The sequence below is a fragment of the Diachasmimorpha longicaudata genome, chromosome 4 (genome assembly GCF_034640455.1).
Source record: "Diachasmimorpha longicaudata isolate KC_UGA_2023 chromosome 4, iyDiaLong2, whole genome shotgun sequence".
In the NCBI taxonomy this organism is placed as follows: Eukaryota; Metazoa; Arthropoda; class Insecta; order Hymenoptera; family Braconidae; genus Diachasmimorpha; species Diachasmimorpha longicaudata.
The window spans coordinates 10,755,147-10,777,150 of NC_087228.1; the positions used below are offsets into that span (position 1 = coordinate 10,755,147).

The following is a 22,004-nucleotide window of genomic DNA, read 5'->3' on the forward strand; positions in this document are numbered from 1 at the left end:
AAACTTTCATCATTGGGTATGCTCTCCCCTCCCGCAGAATCACTGAAAAGTGATCGTTTATGAGTGGGTATCCAGACACAATGTTCGCCCTATCTAGGACTATCTCCAACCGCACAAGTGCTCAGTTCAACATTGAAAATTAATTCCACTTTCTGAACAAACAGTTGTATCCCTACGTGCCGGTGGAGAGTTCCCAAGGGTCTCAATAGAGAGACTGACCATATTAGTTGATGGTGGTGGCTGGATTTTTAAGCTTTACCCGCCTCTTTCACGGCGTGTTTACGCGGTCTCAACGGTGCTTTGGGTGAATGGAAGGAGGTCAGACTGTCTGCATTTATAAGGCTCTTTATAGCTGGTGTCTATCGACCCACGGGGTAAATACTGTTCAGCGATGTTCACTTCAATGTTTCAATGTTCCAGGGACTAGCGTCTGGGAATTATTAAAATATATTCATTCATGTTCAGTCGATAAAAATTCTATTGTGCGATCTTCGATGTTGGGGAGACAATACCTTCAACGCCGGTTATGGTTGTCCACCTGAAGCTGCGGGGAAAATCCATTCCGCAAATGCGACTAGTGAGAAATTAAATTATTTTCATCAGGTATTCATTTGCTGTGAAGTCGTTCCTGGGGAGGTTGAACTTGGATTTAATTAGGGCAGGATTTAATTATTTTATTGATTTGCTCGTTTAGACGTTTGTAAAGGTGATGGACAACATATCGCGTTCCCCTTTCTTTATAATTTATGCTTTGAAAACATAAGGCCGACCGGAATATAACCTGGGGCGTAAAGCAAAGTAATAGTACACCTAAAAAAACATCCGTATGTTCACGGTTATCATCTCATCGCCCGAAATGGTTCCACGTCACCATATGATCGATCATGCCAGAATCGTCATTAGATGATGTAACGAGAATTGTAACGAGAATCACCGCGATGTAAAAACCATTAGGATTCAACACGCAATGAAAGCGTAAATATCATGCTCGCGTCAAAATTTCATGTCTTATCGTTCATTCTATATCGAGGGATGACTGATTAGAATCGATAGGGTATCCAATGCCTCCCCCCCGACCCCATTGATTGGAAAAGACGATCTGATTTCTCTAACGGGGAAAATATTTGGGCGATAGTGGTATTTTATTGAATAAGTCTTGAACAATTTTCCGGGAGAAAAATGTTTCGGGAGTTTCTCTCACCCAATGAACCCTCCGAACTACCCTCACGAGGGGAAAATCTTATTTTGAAACACCATGTGAATGAGACTCGACATTCCACGTAAGGGATATAGTGCTCGTCATCTCTGAAATACGTTTGACCCAGAAATCCAGACCGACTGCTGACTCGGGTCTCTGACGATTATCTGTCGAGGTTGTTCCTCGGTTATTTTTTTCCTCCAACTTTTTTTTTAACTTCAGTTGATTGGGCTTCGGGGGAAGTAGAAGCAAAATGCAAAATACCGGGAAGATCGATCGCAGGCTCCGGTTTTCTTCCCACCTCAGTCTCCAGCCTGCAATTAAGTGCCAATCTCCACGACGAGATGTGCGCCTCGTACCACGGTCACCCATGCAAGTCCACCCACGTGCTGAGATACTGCAGAGTCAGGATGGAATGGGCTATGTAATTTTCGAGCAGACAAAGATCATTGTTAATCGAATAGTTAATTGTCTCATTATTCAAACGTGTTTTAGTACTATTCTCCAGCGATTCGAGCGAGTGAAGAAATTTCTCCAGAATTACTGGAAAATCCCCGAGTAGAAAATTTTTTGTCAAATTCAAGAATTCACCGTTTAAAAAATTCTTCATTTAGTCGGTAGTATATATTTTAATTTTGAAGTCCATCCTAAACACAAATTTGAGCCACATCCCTTAGCTTTTGTGCTGAAAGCATTCTCTCCTGATGACGCAACCCGGAGGTGCCGTAAATATTCATGGATGGCCATTTTTTCACGTTCCCTGCTCCAACCCACTGCAACTCTTCCGGGCTGGGACATTCCTTTTTCATATATGTACACCAGCATCACATTCGAGCCCACTTACACCCTTCCAACTTGGGAAGATTCTCAGTGGTCCCAGAATGCACACAGTAGAGGTAATTGGCTTCACATCCTCAACCCCTATCCAGTGTCGTACGTTCACTCCCGGTGCACCATCAAGGGAAATAAATTTTCTCTCCGTTCAAACCTATTTGGGCTTTCACGGTATATAGGGGATGAAAGCCCCGGGAAAATCGAATTCATCCCCCTTGCAATCCCCTGACCTTACGTTTTTTACAGAAATCAATGTGAATCATAATTGAGGTCTGTTGGCCTTCCTGTACCTGCAGACTTTGTTTATATTTATTTATTATCATTATTGTAGCTATTAAGAAATTTTATTGAGAGCTAGCGTATCAGCGTAGAAGTAATACACGATACCAGAGTAAAAAAATCGATCAGAGTGCAACGATCCATCTCGTAATCCAATTTTAACCGTTTCAGGGAGATGAGAAATGATCCGAATTGCGCCCACCGCCGCAGACGTATCACCAATATTATATCGCATCATCCAGATTTCATATCATTACGATTGGATGCACGATACCACTGAGTTAGTAATGCGAATAGGTGCATTTTAGGGAGGATATATATACATATAGATATAGGTATATAATGCCCTGAAAATATGGAAGAAGCATTGTCTGTCTACAGAGCGTTTTTTCCAGAGGATTTTTCAAGCGTATCGTCTCAGGTACGATATGCCTGAAATTTTAGTCCGCCTGTAATTGCGTGAGAACGCAGGATTTTTCAGGTTCCCAGAATATTTTTGCATTTCTCTGCATCAGTTGTTTTATCGTTAAGGCGAGAAATATTTCTCTTCCATCACCCTTCTTGCCCTTTCCACGGATTTTCCGTCGTCTGTAGGTCCTCCAATACTGAAAATATTTTCTCATTATAGATAACAGTCGTTGGGAGATTTTTCCGATTTAAATTCCGAGTTTTCCAGTTCTCTCCAGATAAAACTAGTACAATTGCTCTCAGTGAAGTTTCAGGGATAATTGGGGCCGTAGCTTCAGTCGGTTGATTCATTTCTGAGAATACTTGATGGTATCTTGGGTTGAAAGTTTTTGCCTGTGCCATTGTCAAAATCATGGGTCCAGAGAATTCATATAGTTTGGAGACAAATTTATACACATATTTCCTCATTATGCAACTCCTGAGAGCGTTATGATTGCCAGTGACGGTGTAACTTTGTTGTCACCAGAGTGAAGTTACCGCAACAAACTTTCCCACAGTTATGTACCTGGAGCTCATGTCATTGTTCCCATGAGATTAAACAGTTCACAAATGTTGAGGAAACACATCAATTATGGATACGAAGGGAGAGATCAAAAATTTTTTTTCTCCGTTGAGAATGTGCCTGACAAAAAATTTGAACTACTGGAGCCAATAAATAATTCGTTACGATTTATGAGGGGATAAGAAATATGATTATTGCAAGAAAATGTGGACAACAAATAAAGGGAATGGATGGAGGGTACCCTGAAGTTCCAGCAGAAACATATTTTCGTTCTCACAGCGAGAAATTCATGAAAATTATCTGTTCTCCAGTATTATTCAATAAGAACGGAGTGTCTGGACTCACCTTGAACAATATGCACCCTGGGTTTTCTCGTGTCAGTGACATTCGACGTCTCCTTTACTATCCATTTTCCATTCTAAACCTGGCACATTGAAAATGTCATATAATGCAGCCAGACGGTTCCCTACAGCTTGAAAAGACACCCCTGAACCCTGGTGAGGCTCTTCGACGCCCGGATGCCGTATCTACCCGTCGTCACAATGTATACACACCCCCTCGCACACAACCTCTCCCAGTGGTTTGAAATTATACGAATAAGTTTGAGCTATTCGCATTGAAAACGAAACCCCACCTGGAAACGCGATAGGATTCTTCAAGCAATATATCACACCATAATTTCTCGTATTTGCCTCCAAATGGAAGAAATCTAGTAAAATTTATTTTTATGGAAATATTGGTAATTGATTATAAAAAAGCAAGTTCTCGCGAATTTTAATGTTTTTATGAACGTCGATAAAGGTCGGAGACAACCTCAACAGACAATTGATTGTCTTGACAGAATGCTGAGTCTATCAATCCATTTTCTTTCAATATTGACAGTCTTTTCTTTCAATTCTCTCCCCCATTTCTATCTCTGAAAATTCAATATTCAATAGCTATTCTTTTGCCACATAAAAGAGGAGTAAGACAGCTCTCCAGGGTGCTCACATTTGAAGACAATTGTTTCTGAAGATTAAATCTACCTTCCAGATGTACCCGTCGTCCCCAGGAATTACTTGACTAGCAAAGGTCACTGGTGAGGATGGAAGGAGAAATAATATCTCAAAATAGCAATTAATGAATTTGAAAAATGAGCACAGCCATTGATAACAGTGTGGAGGCCGCCAAGTCACGAGGTATATTCTCTAGGGCATTTGCTAAACGAGCCCAGCCCTATGAAGAAGGTGAGGCATTTAGCAGGATGGTGGTGTGAAAATTTTAGGGAGAAGTAAAGGGTAATTCAGATGTTGAGAGGTGAAATAGGTCACGTCAGGCATGTAATATATGAATATGTACTATGGTCCAATTTACTATATTACCACACACCTGAGGTATTCTTGAGGCTTTTTGGTGAACCAAGAGGGTTCTTGAGGGGTTAATTTTGCCACAAACAATTTATTTTTCGATTATTTTTGGAAATATATTGTTTGAAGATCTCCAAACAAGAATAGACTTTCCAAAATAATTGAAAAAAAATATAGAATCATCTCTACTACTGACTATATCAGTTATTCCATTCCTGGTGCTCTTTCCTTGGATTATTTGCATGAAGAGCTCGTAAGAAAAACTTTTTTTCTGTCACAACTAGGGAGTAAAGTGGTGTAGGAGAAATGCCAACTATGGCAGTGAAACAGAATGTATTGCTGAGTATATTGGAACATGCCAAGCGACCTAGCTATCATACTGTCTCACTCTATCTCTTTCTTTATTATATACTCACTGTGGTCATGGGTTTTTCCCAGTTCCCTACAGCCCTACATATCGCTGGCAGCTTCACGTTTGCCACATTATTCTACATGTGGGCGAGATATCTGCGTGACTTTATGCCCACATATCTTGTGGACTCAATATTCTTTTATGGAAAAAATCATTTTTGCTGGGTGATAAGGATGGAAATAAATGGTCAAGGGCGTATTAACCTTTACATCTCATACGCAGAGTATACCCTTACTGAATAATCGATGGAGAAAATTAATGGGTGGGAGCTATTCGGTATCAAATAAATCAACCACTGCCCTTCGTCCTATTCGAAATTGCTCTGACTATTTTCTCTACTATTGGAGGTCTAGAAAAATCATAAAAAGTAGTTTTTGTGACATGACAGCGTCTTTCTTTGATCCACAAGTGCTCTTAATATCATATAAAAAAAATTCAAAGTCTGTTCGCGTTGGTCGTTCGATTATATCACAAAATCGAGATGAATTTCACGTTCTACTGATGTTATCTTTATTATTTGGAGCGAGCATCTTTGGACCATGGAATTAATGCACTCCTGTGATAGCTGAACTACTGCCAAAGTCACTAACCATTCAAGCAGTTCCTCAGGGGCCTGTCGATAATGCTTTGGCTATCGTCTCACAACCCAGTCCCTTATACCTATCCCTCCCTCATTCAACAGATTCCCCTCCACTCCTTCGTCGATGCGGCTTTCACAAGACGCTCGGGGAATCCAATTATCGTCCACGCTCAAACATCAAGTATAAGATAATGCGAATGGAGGTTGTGCATGCCCGGATGGGCTTGTTGGCGGCCAAGTTTCCTCTATGGTGCTCTCTTTACTCGTATACCTCTCTCCTTTTTTGTACCGAAACATCGCCGGGGCAAGGGTTATCGAGCGTCCGCCGACGGGGCCACTGACTCTCCTCTCTTTGCAGATGTATAGTAGTTGGGCTAACCTTGTCTATTCAATGGCAGTCTATTCATAGCTGTAGATGAAATTCGAGCCAGCCATTGGTGATGGTTTACCACAATTAAACATCCGCAGTTTCGGTGATTGATGGGTATTATATAGTTTATTAATCCATTAGGGGGTTGATGGTGAGGGAGTTGAATTAATGACAAACGGTGGGAAGGAATGGTCCCGAACAATATACGCTAAGGATTAGTGTTAAATAAATATTTCAGAGGAATAGACTAATTTTGGAATGACATTCTGACTTATCTTGTTTTGCCACTTTGCTAGTGAAGTAACTCAACTCATATTTTCTCCTGTGATTTTCATTGAGTCATCAATGATTCTTCTTTTGCAGCACTCAAGAGCCTGAATCGACTTAGCAAAGAGGGTGAAGACTTTGCTAATGAGGATGGAGCTTCAACGCACCCCACCTTGGCCTTAATGAGGCGCATCCTCGCAGATGCTCAGGTACACACATTAAATAATCACTTCCATCACTGTTCACTTGTGAAAAAAAAATTTGGAACCCGTTGGGGGAAAAAGTAGAGTCAAAAACAGGTGGCTTACCACTGTATACTGCATCTCCCGCTGATACTGCGGTAAATATCGTATAGAATATGAAACTGGAGATTCTATAGTTTCACTGCTGCAAATGATAAAGTTTCCTTCCGGTTACTTTCGCTCTAATAATCCTGACTGGATGTGCACACGCTCGACGCTTCTCACATGCTCCAAAGGCATCATTCAATTCATCCCCCACTTCAAACACCCGGAATTTCCAGGGAAATCTTAAATTTCAGTTGAAAAATTAATTGAATTCCAAACGAATTCTTCTCCTCCACTTCCCCATTTTCCAAGGAAATTTAACGCCTGTTTTTTTTTTCTTCCGAGAAATCAAGTGCGAAATCAACTGATATTGGAACTCAATGAAACCCATTAAGTGCAGAAACGTAAATAGAAAAAACGAAGGAAAAGTTTTTTTTTCTTCAATTTACGACAGCAAGCTTTCGCTCCAGTTTATCCATTTTACACCCTACTTTTCTCCGACTAGAACAACAGGAAATTGCATGCTACCCTCTCGAGGGAGAGAATAGGGGTTTATTCATTCTCTCATTCCCACTCTAGTTTCCATTAATTCTGCATCTTCATGGAAAAACCACTTGATGTGAGTATTCATTCGTTAACTCGGCCTAATTACCAATGAAATGTTAGCGACGTTGAGACTATAATTGGATGTTGACGACATTGCTAATTCACCTGCAACTGCTACCCAATTTTCTAGTTTCTGTGTTACGGGCATAAAATATTAAAAATATTTTTAACGCTGAATGTAAGAAATTTACAGAGCCCCCAGAATAATTCACTTTGCTGTTTCATGACAATGAGTATTACTCTCTGAACGTAATGTACAGAAGTAGTTGTACAGTGTTTGTGGAGAACTAAATGGCTCCTGCATAGCTACTACCACCTGCGGCGTGAGTCTGTGTCAGAGGGGTGCCCTGAGTACGTGTAGCGAATATTACTCCAACTACAAAAGGAAATGGACCCTTAAAAACCCTTTCTGCAGAATTACTCATTATAACTTGGCAATTTTATTTTCATTATGATCATTATTACGAAAAATTGTACAGAAAATGGTGGGGAGATAATTGGAAAGAATCGATAAGGATGGAACTGTGCGGGTTCCATTGATAATGCGTAGGAACAAAATCCTGGAATAAAATTGCCTGAACAGAGAGGGAAACTGGTCTGAAAGCTTCGGAGAATTTTTACAGAACTCTCAGTATTTTTTTACATGAACTCAATTCGCCCCTTGGTTACGTAAAAGCTCTGATGATTCACTACTCGTGAAGAAGTAATTTATGGTAGAAAAAAATATTCAAAGCTCCTGGATATCCGTAACAGCAGTGAGTGGACAAAGAAATTACGTAATTATTCTCACAGCTCAAAAAGAATAGAAAGCCATTTTTTAGCATAATGACGACAAGCAGTAATCCACGGTCCTATTCTATCCGCGAACCGGTGCTTTCAAGTTCGTATAAAAACACAGAATGACAATTTTTAAAATTATTCTTATGACGAGGATTCAAAAGAAGATGAAGAAGAAGAAGAAGTCATTTATGACTATCAATAATGAGGTTTCACTGTCACTGCTTTGAAGAACTCAGCTGACAACTCCTTCCCCTCGCATTATCTCTAGATTTTTGTCTCGTCGTTTTTCCATTTCTCCTTCCACGACGTCGTTATCAGCAAAATGACTCGGTACAAAGTATTAAACCTATGATAAAGGTATTCGTACAAATGAAATGAAGAAAGACCTCGGTTCGTTCACCATGAAACGAGATACATTGGAAAAGTCTTGAGAAAAAAAATTTTTAACCGAAAGTTCACCGAGGGAATGAGCTTTCCGTGTCGGAGGAGATGACTCCCGCGACCCATTTTCCATCTTTCTTTTGGTTGCCTCTCGTTTCCCATTGAGTCTGTTTCCAATGGCCGTCGAGAACAGTACTAACGTTTCAACTCCAGGGCTTTTGTGGCTTCCCACGAAATATGTACACACAGACCACAGAGTGGGACTCTAATATGCATTGGACTAGTACCAAATGGCTATTCTACACGATAAGACATATCCCAACGAGGAAATCCTCGGATATTCTGGGTCGGGGAGGGGCGTGAATCTAAGACTTATAATTAAATTCGCTAATTTCTGGGCAGGGTAAATTCAGGATTTTTCCGGAAACCAAAAATTGAAAAAGAAAATCCCTTCCGATTTCTCATTCACATGCCGACATCGAAGGTATATCTGGATCGACAAAAAAAGCTGCGGTGAGACAAATGAGAAAAGTCCCTCTAATAGAAAGCCAATGGGAATGAGAAGAGTGAAACGAGATTAACGTACGTTCGTTAACGTTCCCTGTCTACATTACCCCGGACACTGAGGGCTTTACCTGTACGTGTAGCACTCATCTCGATTACAGTCCCCACTATTGTGGTAATCACAAAGGTTAAAAGCGGCCAACGCTTGGTGTCATGGTGGTTCTGTAGTTCATTTGTTCACATAGGTCGGTTGGAATTGTTATAGAGTAGTCGTTAATGGACCGGCCAATATTCGGAGGAAAGTAGTTCAATAAAAATTACGAATGGACCAGTAAAAAGTACGGAACGCTGCGGATAGATTAGAGAATCCTCTCCCGTAATTTTTTGAGTTTTTCGGTCTTAAAGAATTACCTGCATAACGGTATATCGCGTGCAGAACCCAGTGAGTTGCGTCCTGTGTTGGGCTGAGACGCCCCATTCAAAGTCGTTCCCTCGTTCTCGCTTCTGTTAAAAAAAAAAACACTCAGACGGTATTATAGATCACGTAGTCCTACATAAGCCGATTAAACACATTAAAAATGAATAAAATATTGTATAAAACCGGAGCTTGAAGGCGAGTGGATGTAATTAGGTTCATATCCAAATTTTATTCATTTTTATTCATATGTTTGATTAACCGAGAGTTCTACGCTGAGTCACGCACGTCAGGATTTAATTTCAAATTGTAACGAATGGTTAGTATTAGACCGGACATAGATGTTGACAGAAACTTGTGGGTCATGCATGTTGAGAAGAGATTTTGCTTTCAGAATAATAAAATCCGGGATGGATGATTCAAAAGATGATTGAAAGAATTTTTTAAGCTTTAAATATTGACGAATCTTTTCGTCACCATCTTTTCTTCTAGTCTACAACCAAAAGGGCATCATTTTTTACTCAAAAACCGCCTTTGCCGATTATAATGCCCTCAAACGATATTTATAAATTGCTGGTCTTTGCTTTGATCATTACATAGACCTCCTGGCACCGTGTGTTAAGACCTCAAATGCAAATTCTCTGATTTGACAGCATAGCGATCGAGCTGATGAGTTGTAAGGAGTTGACGTCTAAACAAGTTCGACATAGAAAGTTGTTTAGACAATAGACGAAAAAACTTGGGAAACAAATACACTTTTATTATGTATCTCTTGTAGATGAGCATTCTCTTCATTTCCCGGAGGAAAAGCGCTCCTCTCCCAAACAATAGATCGCTTAATGGCTTCCAAACTCGACTCTCCGGTTCTCCAGCAACAATGCAATATAAGTAACTATTAGAAAAGTCGGTCATCGGTTCTTTAAGATGAGGAGAATATAATAATACCCGTATTTCCGAGAGAAACAGCCCGACGTCTATTTTCATAACGTCTTTCCCCTGGCACATGTCCGCAAATCTCCGGTCTCGTCTAAAACGAGAGGCTTTCGCCGGATAGAAGTGATTCTGTATCCAACAAGTCAAGAAGAAGCCTTTTCTCCACAAAGTAATAATTATCAACAATTGACTGACATCTGTGACGTTTCCATGGTGAAATTTCTGATTGATTATTTTTTGGTTGAGGTTTTATTGTGGAGTTAATTGTTGAACAATGGAGGTAATGTGCGGTTGATTCGAGGCTGCGTGTCGGACCGTGCCATCTGCCCACAACAGTCTGAGCGAAAGTTCATTCTCACGCGTGACAGACGCGCATAACTCAGTAGCGCAATGGAATTACTACACTGCGCTATAATTAACTCTTTAAAACGTCTAAAACACCGGCTTCGCGTGCAGTTAGAATGTCTCAACAATTTTTCCTATCAGAATAATTCTCATTAAAGATATCCAGGTATTTTTTATGTGTTGGTACATACCGCACAGACTTCCAATAATTTTCAACAATCAAATTTAACAATTGACTTGTGATTATTGTGATTATTCCTGAATGCTACCAAAGGGTAAAATGGAATTCGAGTGAAATGTCTGATGTTGAAGTTCCGAAGATGGAAAATAGTCCACTAGGGCCGAATAATCTTCTGGAGTTTAACGAAATTTAGCCCATCACATACACACATGTGGTATGGGATATGAAAGATCGATCCAAACATTATTGCGCTGCATTTAATCCTTCTGGATGATTTTCCAATCATGGGTTGTCCCGGTCCCAACCCTGACCATTGGGAAATTCCATTTTCCTGGCAATTTCGTCGGGTCTTTCAGCAAGGACACATAAAAGACCTTTCGCTTTTACTGAAGGATGCTGGGGTAGTGGTAGGGGGATAAAATCTTTGTTATAGAGTATTGGGAACGGGGGGAAATTCAAATTTTTTTTCTATTTAGTAATCTCCGATAAAATCAGAATATTCAAACGCCCTACCACCTTCGCTTGTTCCGCACTCAATTAATTCACCAGCCCGCGATCAATTAATCCCATCGGCAGACCCATCAAGTTTTCGGATTATGCGAGTTGGTTATTCGAACGGTGAAAACCCAAGTCTATTGTAAATTATAATAGTAGAAGGTCTGAATTATAAAATTAAGTAGCAATTAATTCGCTGGTGTGGAAATCGAGGGAGAATGAACACTTGGATGATGCACCTCTCCTTAATTTATTGTTAAGTCGGGAGAAAATGACCAAATGAAACCTTAGGACTGCAATCCCGATAAGGGTTTAAGGGAAATTCTAATATTCAACTGCATTTTGTGGGAAATAAGTCGACGGACAAATTGCAAGAGGGAGGAGCGAAGCCCTTCTCTAAGTTAGCGAGTAGGGGGCTTAGCCCCCCGCCCCCCCCCCCAGCATAAGAATTTTTTTTCACCCGGGAAAGCCCCCTTTTGAATTGGAAGAAAGGCACGTAATTGGCAATTAATCTGTGACCAGGCAAAACTTCGCGTGATGGTGGAGGAGAACGCAGCGACGGGTGCCCGTCTGGATAGTGAACTGGAGCGTGCGAGGGGTGAGTGTGCTTCTCTTCGTGGTGAATTACGTGAGGTACGGGGTGCTCTGGTAACAAACAACAATCACGCGACCAATGGCAACGTGTCGAATTCTAATAACAACGAGAGTAGTACGAGTAGTGAAACTACAAGCGCAACTAGTGGTGCGTCCAACAATTTGTCGGCCCCAATGAGTAGCCAAGAGGTGAGGAGTGAGTCACCATCACTCAATCCTCAAGAGGAGACCAAGAGGGTGAGCACTTCCAGCAGCCCCGTTGACAAGAGGAGCTCGGCCAGCGAAAAATCAGTGAGCCCAATTGATAAGGGAAATAGCCCCAGTGATAAGAAGGATCGAACTAGTCCTATTGATCGCAGTAGAACAAGTCCGTCTATTGGTAAGACCAATTTCTGTAAATAATATTTATTTTCCACGAATTGTATTTGTTAATTATATTTTGATCAGAAAAACGAAATGGCTCACCGAACCGAAGTCCCAGTGAAAAAAGAAGACCATGGACTGCAGTAGACAAAACTCGAGTAGGCTCTGGGGGTAGTGTTGATTCGAGATCGGGAAGCGCCAGTCCAGATCGTAATCGCAGTGGATTATTTCAACGCAGTGGTAGTGAACGATCGAGCGGTGAGAGACTGCGTATAACGACAAATCGTGAGTCAATACGCAACAAGGAGACCAATGAACTCGAGCATAAGGACGGCAAGGACATAATCGATGGAGATGGAAGAGTCGACGAGGACAATGAGCCACCAGCGCCGGCACCCGGAAGCCGACCCACATCTCCAAGCAATCCCCTCGGTGAGTAAACTCCAAAGCCTTTCCACGTTGAATTATGAATTCACGACGAAAATCCAATTCTTCCCCTCTCCCCTCGTTTACTCTGCAGGGAGGGTTCTTACGGACTGAATGGGAGATATGAAACTTTCAGTTGGAAAATCTCAAAGCTGGAGTACAATTGTAGGTCTTTTGTTCTGGGTCTTGTCGATGTTTACTGGGTGTAATTAAGACTTTAATGCATTGAAAAATTTACCGGTTCCTCTGTCTATTAAGTTCCTCTCGAATGTTCCTCGAATAACATCAGTGGAAATTGAAATTTGATCCTGTTATTTTTTTTTTTAGTTAAACGAAAAACGCAAAACGTTTTTCAGTACAGCACAAGCTCAAATGTCCTTCAGAAACTTTTTCTTCTAAATGATCCAATTAAAATGTTGAACTAACCCCATGTTTAAAACTGAAAAAAACTTTTCTACATTTTCGACATAAAGTTAATTAACTCATTCCCCATCTGAAAGTTTTCACCAATGAGGAAACGTGTTTGTCGGAATTGAAGGTCGAATTGAAATGAAAAATTTTTCTCTTACCTATGAAAAGATAATGGATACATATACATTCATTTCATTCCATCATTCGCTTTCATCTCAGGACTTTCCGATTCAGTGGTAACTGGCAGATTATCGGGTCTCCATGGAGGGCCACCGGTGGAATTGGCGAGCGCTCGTCGATTGCGTCTTGAGAATGAACGTCTGGTGGCGGAAGTTGCGAGACTCCGTCGATTGCTGTTAAGTGGCGCAGCAAGGGGCGAGGTTGGTGGTGAGGATGCAGCCATTGAGGAGGAAGCTCGCTTCGTTGCCCTGGAAATGGAGCTGCAGCACTCGCGGGAAGTCATACAGGCCCTCAAGACCGATCGCAAACGCCTCAAAGCCGAGAAATTCGATCTACTCAATCAAATGAAAGCCCTCTATAGTACATTGGAAGATAAAGAACGAGAATTGAGGGATTTTATACGGAATTATGAACAGGTAGAGTGGAAAAATTTTTTATTATGGAGATAACTCTGCGATGGATGAAAAAATAATTTACAAGAATAAATTTAAAGCTTAAGGCTGAAGAATATTTCAAGTTTGCAGTTTTCTGAACTAACTGAAAGGAATTTAGTTTCAGTTGTAAGAGATGACTTGTAAATCTTGCATGTTGCTTGTGTGGTGATGGTTTTATGGGGTAGAGTTTACTGCCCGGACGTGGGTTTTCTTACCTTTTGATTTCAGCGGATGAGGGAAAGTGAGGCAAATCTCGGTCGTCTTCAGCAACAAGGCAGTGGATTGCCCACGGAGGAGCGAGAACGGGAGCGGGAGAGGGAACGTTGGAGTTTACTGAGAGCTGCCCGTGATGAAGCTGACAGGAGTCTCAGCTTAGCAGCAAGTTTGGCGGATAAAGAGGCAGCTTTATCTCATGCACATGCTACCATTAAAGAGGTACTATATTCACTCTAAAGCTCCTTGTCAATCTGTGTCAACGGAATTGTACTTGCAAATTCGAGGATTTTCACTCATCATAAAGATGAAACCTAGACGTGCTCCATTTTTCACGGCCGTTGATGATATTTCAGCTGCAACGACAATTAGGTGATAGGGGCGGAACCAGTGGTGTATGTCTCAGTGATCAAGAGTCCCTCATATCATTTCCACGCGGTAGTGTAAATGGTACAGCGACACCCGGTGCCTGTAGTACCAGTGGCATTGGAGGATGTGGACCGATGCTGTTACCACACTTGGGTGCACAACCCCCTCTGGGTGTCACTGATCTTTGCGTTGGTGTTGGTGGAAGTGGAGCGAGTGGAACAGGTCAAGCTGGTGATCGTGGTAGCTGTAGTGCTGATTCCGGTGTACGAGGCTCAAGTGACAGGGAGAGCGGTGGGGCCACAAGTGTGGGAGGGAATTTATCAGACTCCACGACTGACGGTTGGTACTTCCCTTCGTCTACTTTTCCCTCCCCCAATCGGAGTTAATTAATTGGCTTATGAGAACAACATTGGGCTTATGAAAATCCATTATCGTATCGTCAACAAAAGAACAGGGTGCAACATAAAGAACACGAAGATGATAAATTTTACTGAAAATATCCATTTTATACAGATCTGTGTGTAACAATCAACACTAGTCAGCAAATTATTATCACTTTTCCGTCATTGTCTTTCACGAAAATGGATCACCATCGTGTGCACCTCCTTGTAATTCATAATCCCTATATTTACACGCAGGGACACCAACAATTACTGTCGAGGGAAGTGGCCTCGATATGGACAGCATCTCAGTGGTATCCTCCGTAGCTCCATCACACATGTATCAATGTAAGTTTTGTCTCAATCGAATCGTCTTCATCATCGTGATACCAAATTTCATGTCAGTGTTCCACTGGGTGTTTATTCGTTGCATTTATCATAATTCATGTATAAGAGTAAGATCCCTGCGGCGCAAAGTTGCGTTGTAAAGTAACTGATAAGTTCTCAATGTCAATCTAAGTTCCTATTAATGGCATACGCAAGATAATATGCTATTGAGTCGCGGGAAAAAAAAACTTGAAGTGATTGTGAAACGAAGCAGGGGTTGAATAAAAAATTCTCATAATACGTTTATTGATCGCGGCCAATCGGAAATTTTAACGTATCGACACCTTAATAGCCATCGAACGTATCTATTCAGGGAACGTATGAAACTTAGTTGCCTCTTATTGAAGCGTCGATATCTCCGAAATGAGCTGTCAGAAAGATCTGAAAGAAAACGAGAAGTAGACTTCCTGTCCGCCCAATCGCGGACAAAATTGAGATCAATTTCAAACCGAGTAAGAGCTAGTTGTTCACTCATTTGACGTGGAATACCTCATTCCACGCCTTCCTGAAAAGCTCTCAATGCATTTGTGCTTTCAATGGGTCCATTCAACGCTATAAAACTCCACACAAATTTTTGTGCAATTTTTTTCACGCTATGACGATCCCAAAATGTATTTTTTGTATCAAATCCATTCAATGCCAGGAACTATTTCCCCTCGAAGCAATGTAGGAAGGAGAACGATGTTTATGATGCATGAAGCATGTATACCAAGCGTAAACCGTCCACGAATTGTTTGGGGATAGAAGAAATTCAAATATCCTCTACGTTCTTTATGTTGCATCAATATTTCAATATCCTTATCAGCTCTCTTGCGAATCTTTGAGGAAATGATATTGCCATATTAACTATTCAATATGGGATTTTTTTTTATTGGAAAAAGTTGTTTCTTCTTAGAATTCTGAGGAAAGTTATTTTCATGAAATTTTCCATTATGGTCTGCTGAGGAGACCAATTAATGATAAAAATGATCTTTGACAGCAGCGACTACACCCAAGGACTGCAGTCCGACGCTCTCACCTTTGAACGCATTTTCAAGATCGATGGATACGTCATCGATGTCGCGCTCAGTGGAGCAACTGTCGAGTCCAATGGACTCAGAGCCGAGGAGAAATAAAGCACCACCTGTCCCCGCACCTGTCGCCCATACCCGGTCTTCGGCGACGAGGGGGGGTCCCTGGGGATCGATTTCCAGGTACTGTAAACTAATATTAATAATTGTTTCCAAATAATTAAGTAAAATATTTTGCGTCCTATGAAAAAAAATTGTCTTCTGATTCATAAAGGGTCTTTGCTCGGTCCCGTCATCGAAAAGCTCTCAACAGTTCTGTAAGTGGGAGTACAGGAACTGAGGCCTCAGATGCATTCGATCCGTATCGATCGTGGTCGCCACTTACTGAAGAGGGTTACGCTGAGAAATTACGATTATTGCGGGAGGCGGTGACGATACCCATGGAGAGATGGCGAGCCCCCACTGTTCTTGCTTGGCTCGAAGTTGCGCTGGGGATGCCACAGTATGGACCCAGGTGTGCTGAGAATATCAAATCAGGAAAGGTGAGAAGAGTTTTTATTGTGAAAAATGGCGCATTCAAGAGGGTCACATTTGTTCGTGGGCTCATCAAAAATTGAATGAAGTCGAATGGAAGTCAGTCAAAATATGTTTGAAAACAAAATATTTCCAGGCTTCCTTTCCACTTTGAATATTATAATTTTTCTCCAGGTTCTGTTGGAATTGAATGACGCAGAACTTGAAGCAGGTTTGGGGATAACTCATCCCCTCCACCGCAAAAAGCTCCGCTTGGCAATTGAAGAGCATCGACATCCGAGCCTGGTGCGTTATCCCTGTATCGCTCAACTAGGTCATACCTGGGTCAGCTCGGAGTGGTTACCTGATCTCGGCCTCGCCCAATACTCGGAAAGCTTCGCAACCAATCTCGTTGACGCCAGAATGCTTGACCATATCGTTAAAAAAGAATTGGAGAAACTTCTGGGGGTTACGAGAAAGTTTCATCAAGCTAGTATTATGCATGGGATTAATTTATTGAGGATGCTCAAGTATGACAGGCAAGCATTGGCTGTTAGGCGCCATCAGAGTGAACAAGTAGATGAAGATCCTTTAGTTTGGACGAATCATCGTTTTATTAGATGGGCCAGGAATATTGACCTAGGCGAATATGCTGACAATCTCAAAGGTAAAATTTTCATTTTATCCGAAGGTTCTTTATTCTTCACAAAATTTACGAAACAATTTTGAAATTCCATTGATATCTCACAAGAAAGTTGACACCGTATAAAAATCATCTCGAATTTATTTTTCTAGATTCTGGTGTTCACGGTGCCCTAGTTGTCCTAGAACCTTCATTCACCGGCGATACTATGGCAACAGCCTTAGGAATACCCCCCGCTAAACACATGATACGCCGACATTTAACTGCCGAACTGGAGGCCCTTGTATTACCAGCCAGGTACTCAATCTACTGTCATGGAGAGGGAACAATGGACGCCGTTCACTAAAACTTCACATTATGACATTGTTCGATTCCCCCAAATGATTCATCAATTCTTAACAACCTCGTTCACAGAATTTCATCCCGGCCCTCTGTTTCTCGCGAATTCTCTCTTGATAAATTCTCTTTCTCTCAACTCAGCATGGAAAACAGTTTTTACAGTAGAACACTTGACGAAACTCTCCTTTTTCTCTCTTGCTCACTTTCCAAATCATAGAAAAAACGAGTCTTGTGGACGGGGAATATCTTCTTTAGTATTCAACGAAATTCTGTTTGTCGAGTCGTGTGTACGATCAAAAGAATTCCAAGTGTTGAGAGGAATGGGAAAGGGTGAGGGTTTACTTGGGGTTTTTTCTGTAACTGGGCACTCGTAATCAAAGTAAAGTCTGCGATATATAGGGTAGGGTGGCGGAGAGTAAAAAAACACAATGAAAAGGAGCACCTCCCTCTCTTGTTTTTACGTACGGCTTCGTATCGATTTGTGTGTGTCCCTTCGCAACCGGAATTCCGTTTACAATTTTCCTTCTTTCAAGTGCAAGGCTCCATACATTTCAACCTTTAACTTGTCCTTTTCCTTTCCCAATTCATGATTTTTTTTCGCTCATAGACTGTTTACCTATTTAAAATGGAGCTCCAACGTCCTTTCAATTCTCCTCATTTCCACTTCATAAGGCGTAAAACATTATCAACGGGTTCGCTTGAGAAAAAAGGAAAATTTCATTTCCAACATTTTATTCTGAGAGGATTCTTTCGTCGTAATCTTTCCGATCATTAGTCACTACAACATAAATTACTTTAAGAGTAGCTCTACGTATTCCCCCGCCTTAAACGAAAGAACTCCGAATCGTAGATAGGTAAATGTTATAAAGCAAAGAATAGAACCGAGATCTTCCTGCTAAGTTAGTAGTGAAGTAGTACAGAAAGGGAGATAAATTCACAAACCTTTCCATACAATTTTGTAAATACGGAGCCACGCAAGAAGAATATCTCTGGATGTTCTTTTTTTTTGAACCGACTGGTTTGCAAATAGTTTGCATGAAAAATACTCTGATCTCTCGATCTAAACTCTTCACTACTAAAATAAATACGGCCAATTGTCTGGTAAAATTCTCCTGAGCTCCTTAGAAACACGGGCTTTATACAAAAACGCGCCAAGGACAATTGAGTGTGAAATTTGATGTTATTTGTTAAATTAAAGCCAAACGATAATTCTCGTTACGCTAATACTAATTTACATATTAAGAGTAATAATAATACACTATATAGCCCGTCATTACCAAGTAATACACACACGTAGTTGTAAACGAATGAAAACGATACAGCTGACATTAATGTACATATACAAACATTTTTCATAGAGAAAAATAAGAACTTATCTCGAATTAATGCGAGGATTGATTCGGGTCTGCTCCGGTCCACTTGATATATTTTATTTTTCTTTTTTTTAACCAATGTGAAATCATAAAAATCAACAGAACCCTTTCGGTGAATTATTTATTATCTATAAAATAAAATAAATAGTTGAGCCGTAGCCCACAGCCGCTGCCTGCACTGCACTAAAACGCTATGTACAGCACCCATTGTTTATTAGTCATGTGATGTAATCCACCATCAGACCTGGGTATCACTAACAGATCTGACTACGGATAACAACACTCTGCATTCATTAGTTATCATTTATTATTTGCCAGTTCAATATTTTTCATATAATATAATACGTTTATATATACGATTGTTTGATGTTTCTCTACCACCATTGACTATTATTCGGCTCTAATGGACTAGTATCAAGGTAATATGGTCTTTATCCGTTGTAGGGAGTGTACTTTAGTTATTCATTTTCCATCAATCAGTAGTCACAATCGCATTCAGTCTGACAGATATTCAGAGAATGGCCGATTTGCTGAACATTAAACGAGATATTTCATGACAAACGAGTCGACGGCTGACACGGATCCTCTTGGAAATCGATGCCGATTATTTTTACGATTGAGGGCATAGAAACACTGTATTTTCCATGACTTCAGCACTCTTCAGTAATTGGATTCAATCTAGGTGCTCATAATAATGAACCATTTGTTTTTTTAAATTCAATATTACAAGCAGCTCGAGTTTAGAAAAAAATGGCCAGCAAAAAAAAGTATCTGTAATATGTTGTCAAAAAAATGTGAAAAAAATATATATGGATTTCCAAGAAGGTCAGAATCATCCCTTGATGCTCCCTTTCTAACATAATGATTAGAGTGATGACCATACTACTTCAGTCGCTCAATATAATGAGTGCCACGCCTTTAGATATATCGGTAAACATTGGAGCCCAATAAACTATTTTTCCATCTTTGGAGCACCGAAAAATGCTTGTGTATGTATATTTATGTTGTGATAGATATTGATTTATTTCGTCAGGATAAGGATGAGCTGCAGACAGTCACAGATTTTCGATTTACAGCTAAAATAATGAATTAATTCAAGAGATGATTGATCGGAATTAAATATTCATTCACTCATTATATAGACCTGTCTATATGATATGGAAAACAACGTGTGTGTGTTGCGCTGTATTGTCAGAGGCATATTGTGTAGCAATGGGCATACGTAAAGTGAGCATGGGTGTGTGGATGTGTGTAGAAGCCAGCTGGAAGTCATCCCGAGAAATCACATAGGTGGAAGTAGACCGATGAGTACAGTGAGCGCCGGTGGGAGCCTGGGAAGAGGCAATCGTGCTCTGCATCTCCAGCACCATCAGAGTTCCCTCTCAGCCCTTCACATGGCCACCAACAGCTCCAGTACTATCGACAGACGACGCTCCAGTCTCAGGGTAATGTAGAAATATGTTTATAAATTCCTGGAATTTATCTCATCAGATTTATTGGCTTTTATGCACGATTATTTCATTGTCATTCATTGATGAATTGTCTTCAGCATTCAGGTGCTACTATCATAATTTCTTCCATTGATGTTGAATCTTCCATAAATGTTTTTATCCTTAAATATTCATACACTTTTATTCGAGTTTATTATTGCATGATTTTCTGCACGGCGTCACTGCTTTTTTTGCCCAAGGATTCAATTACTGATTTGTGAAAATCAATTACATGAAACTCAATTTATCTTGGAATCCTCAGAAAATATTACGATTACGGATGCCATTATGCTTTCTGGATATTTTTCCAGCCTTCATTCATATTTTCCTCTACCATAATTGCAAAGCAGTTTTAATTAATTTCCGAAGGACTCTCTCATTTTTTTTTATTTGAGAGTCCTGAAAATTGCTGTATCACTTCGCGGTTATTAAGATGACGATCTTGTGGGCAGCTCTATCTCGTTTTAATTATTCTGCCCTCATTCCTTCATGTCAATACGAAGATTCCAACATATATTGTTTTCTAAACTCGAATCTTTACAATCTGTAATCGACAATATCCTTCACTGTGAGCTATGGCCCTCGAACGAGTTCTCTCCGTTTAAAACCTAACATTTAATCATTCCCCCCTGCACTCGTGTGGATCATCGCAGACCTGCAGTCTTCTTTATTTGAAAAAGGTTCGGTATATTCACGCATCACTTAATTATCACTATTTTACTGAATCAGGTCGGTCTTTTATTCCAATCCACTCAATATCGTGTCAATTAATTTAACTAATGAAACATGTCTTCTTTTCTACTAATGAAATAAGGAGTGGATAGCAGTGAGAAGAAGGACCGATTTGAATATTCGTAATAATCAATTCAGTTCAAGTTAATTCAATTAACGGAGGTCTCATGGAATTCGCAGTCAGATATTTTTGGTTGAATATCGCTCAATTGAGTATTGCGATCCAAACTGCAGGACTAAAACAAAACTATTTATACGATTAACAGCTGTCGTTCGAGTCTCAATAATGTACTTAAAATGAATGAACAATTGTGATGGATTTGTGCAATGAAAGACTGGTCGATTACGAGTCAAGGTGTCATGAAATTTTGTGTGTTTTGACAGCCCACCCCCTCTCTCCCCTTTTACTCCATGAAAATCCCGTAATTTGCCAACAATTCATTGTAAAACTTATTCGTAGTTTCTTTATTAATAAAAGAAAAAAACGGCTGAAAACTTGAAAAATTGTGTCTCATTAGTATGCAACTGTATTACACGATGAAAATTAAACAGGGACTAAAATTTCATGTTGTATATAAATTCAAACGCATTGAGTCCCCTACATGTATGTAATATAGATAACAAACTTTATTCCCAGTTTCAACTTACCCTGTGTCCGAGAGAAGCGCAAACGTATATGTACAGTATATGCATATGTATCAAAAATTACGGAGAAGAAAAAAAAATGTTGATGAAGAGAATAGAAAAAACTATTGCATTCATTTAGTATTTCGTGATTAAGAGGATTAGCATGGTAATCAACGAATGTTGTAAATATAAATTGTAAGTTCAATGTGGGTTAAGCTTTTGGGTTCTTAACTGACCTGTCTCATCCCTTCATAGTTGTCCTGGAAAAGCTCTCAGGTATGAGAACCATTATCTTTGATTTTCATTAATGCTATGAACGATTTTTTAATCAGGAAGA

The 22,004-nt window shown here is 40.3% G+C and overlaps 1 protein-coding gene across 9 annotated transcripts in view; it reads left to right on the forward strand.

The window, feature by feature from the left end:
• The window catches only part of LOC135161855 (kazrin), a 40,734-nt gene that overhangs the window by 16,596 nt on the left and 2,134 nt on the right, over positions 1 to 22,004 (forward strand). For 3 of the 9 annotated variants that reach the window (XM_064119801.1, XM_064119795.1, XM_064119802.1), the window contains exons 2-15: positions 6,353 to 6,465; positions 11,706 to 12,156; positions 12,225 to 12,572; positions 13,197 to 13,573; positions 13,820 to 14,026; positions 14,161 to 14,512; positions 14,812 to 14,901; positions 15,920 to 16,133; positions 16,225 to 16,492; positions 16,659 to 17,130; positions 17,259 to 17,403; positions 20,074 to 20,263; positions 20,962 to 20,988; positions 21,923 to 21,943. In XM_064119801.1, the coding sequence (XP_063975871.1) occupies positions 6,439 to 6,465; positions 11,706 to 12,156; positions 12,225 to 12,572; positions 13,197 to 13,573; positions 13,820 to 14,026; positions 14,161 to 14,512; positions 14,812 to 14,901; positions 15,920 to 16,133; positions 16,225 to 16,492; positions 16,659 to 17,130; positions 17,259 to 17,403; positions 20,074 to 20,263; positions 20,962 to 20,988; positions 21,923 to 21,943 (3,189 nt within the window). In that variant the 5' untranslated portion in view covers positions 6,353 to 6,438. Of the gene's footprint in view, positions 1 to 4,313; positions 4,508 to 6,352; positions 6,466 to 11,705; positions 12,157 to 12,224; positions 12,573 to 13,196; positions 13,574 to 13,819; positions 14,027 to 14,160; positions 14,513 to 14,811; positions 14,902 to 15,919; positions 16,134 to 16,224; positions 16,493 to 16,658; positions 17,131 to 17,258; positions 17,404 to 20,073; positions 20,264 to 20,961; positions 20,989 to 21,922; positions 21,944 to 22,004 lie in introns of all 9 variants that reach the window. The other 6 variants (XM_064119804.1, XM_064119794.1, XM_064119797.1 and 3 more) reach the window with 6 other exon arrangements.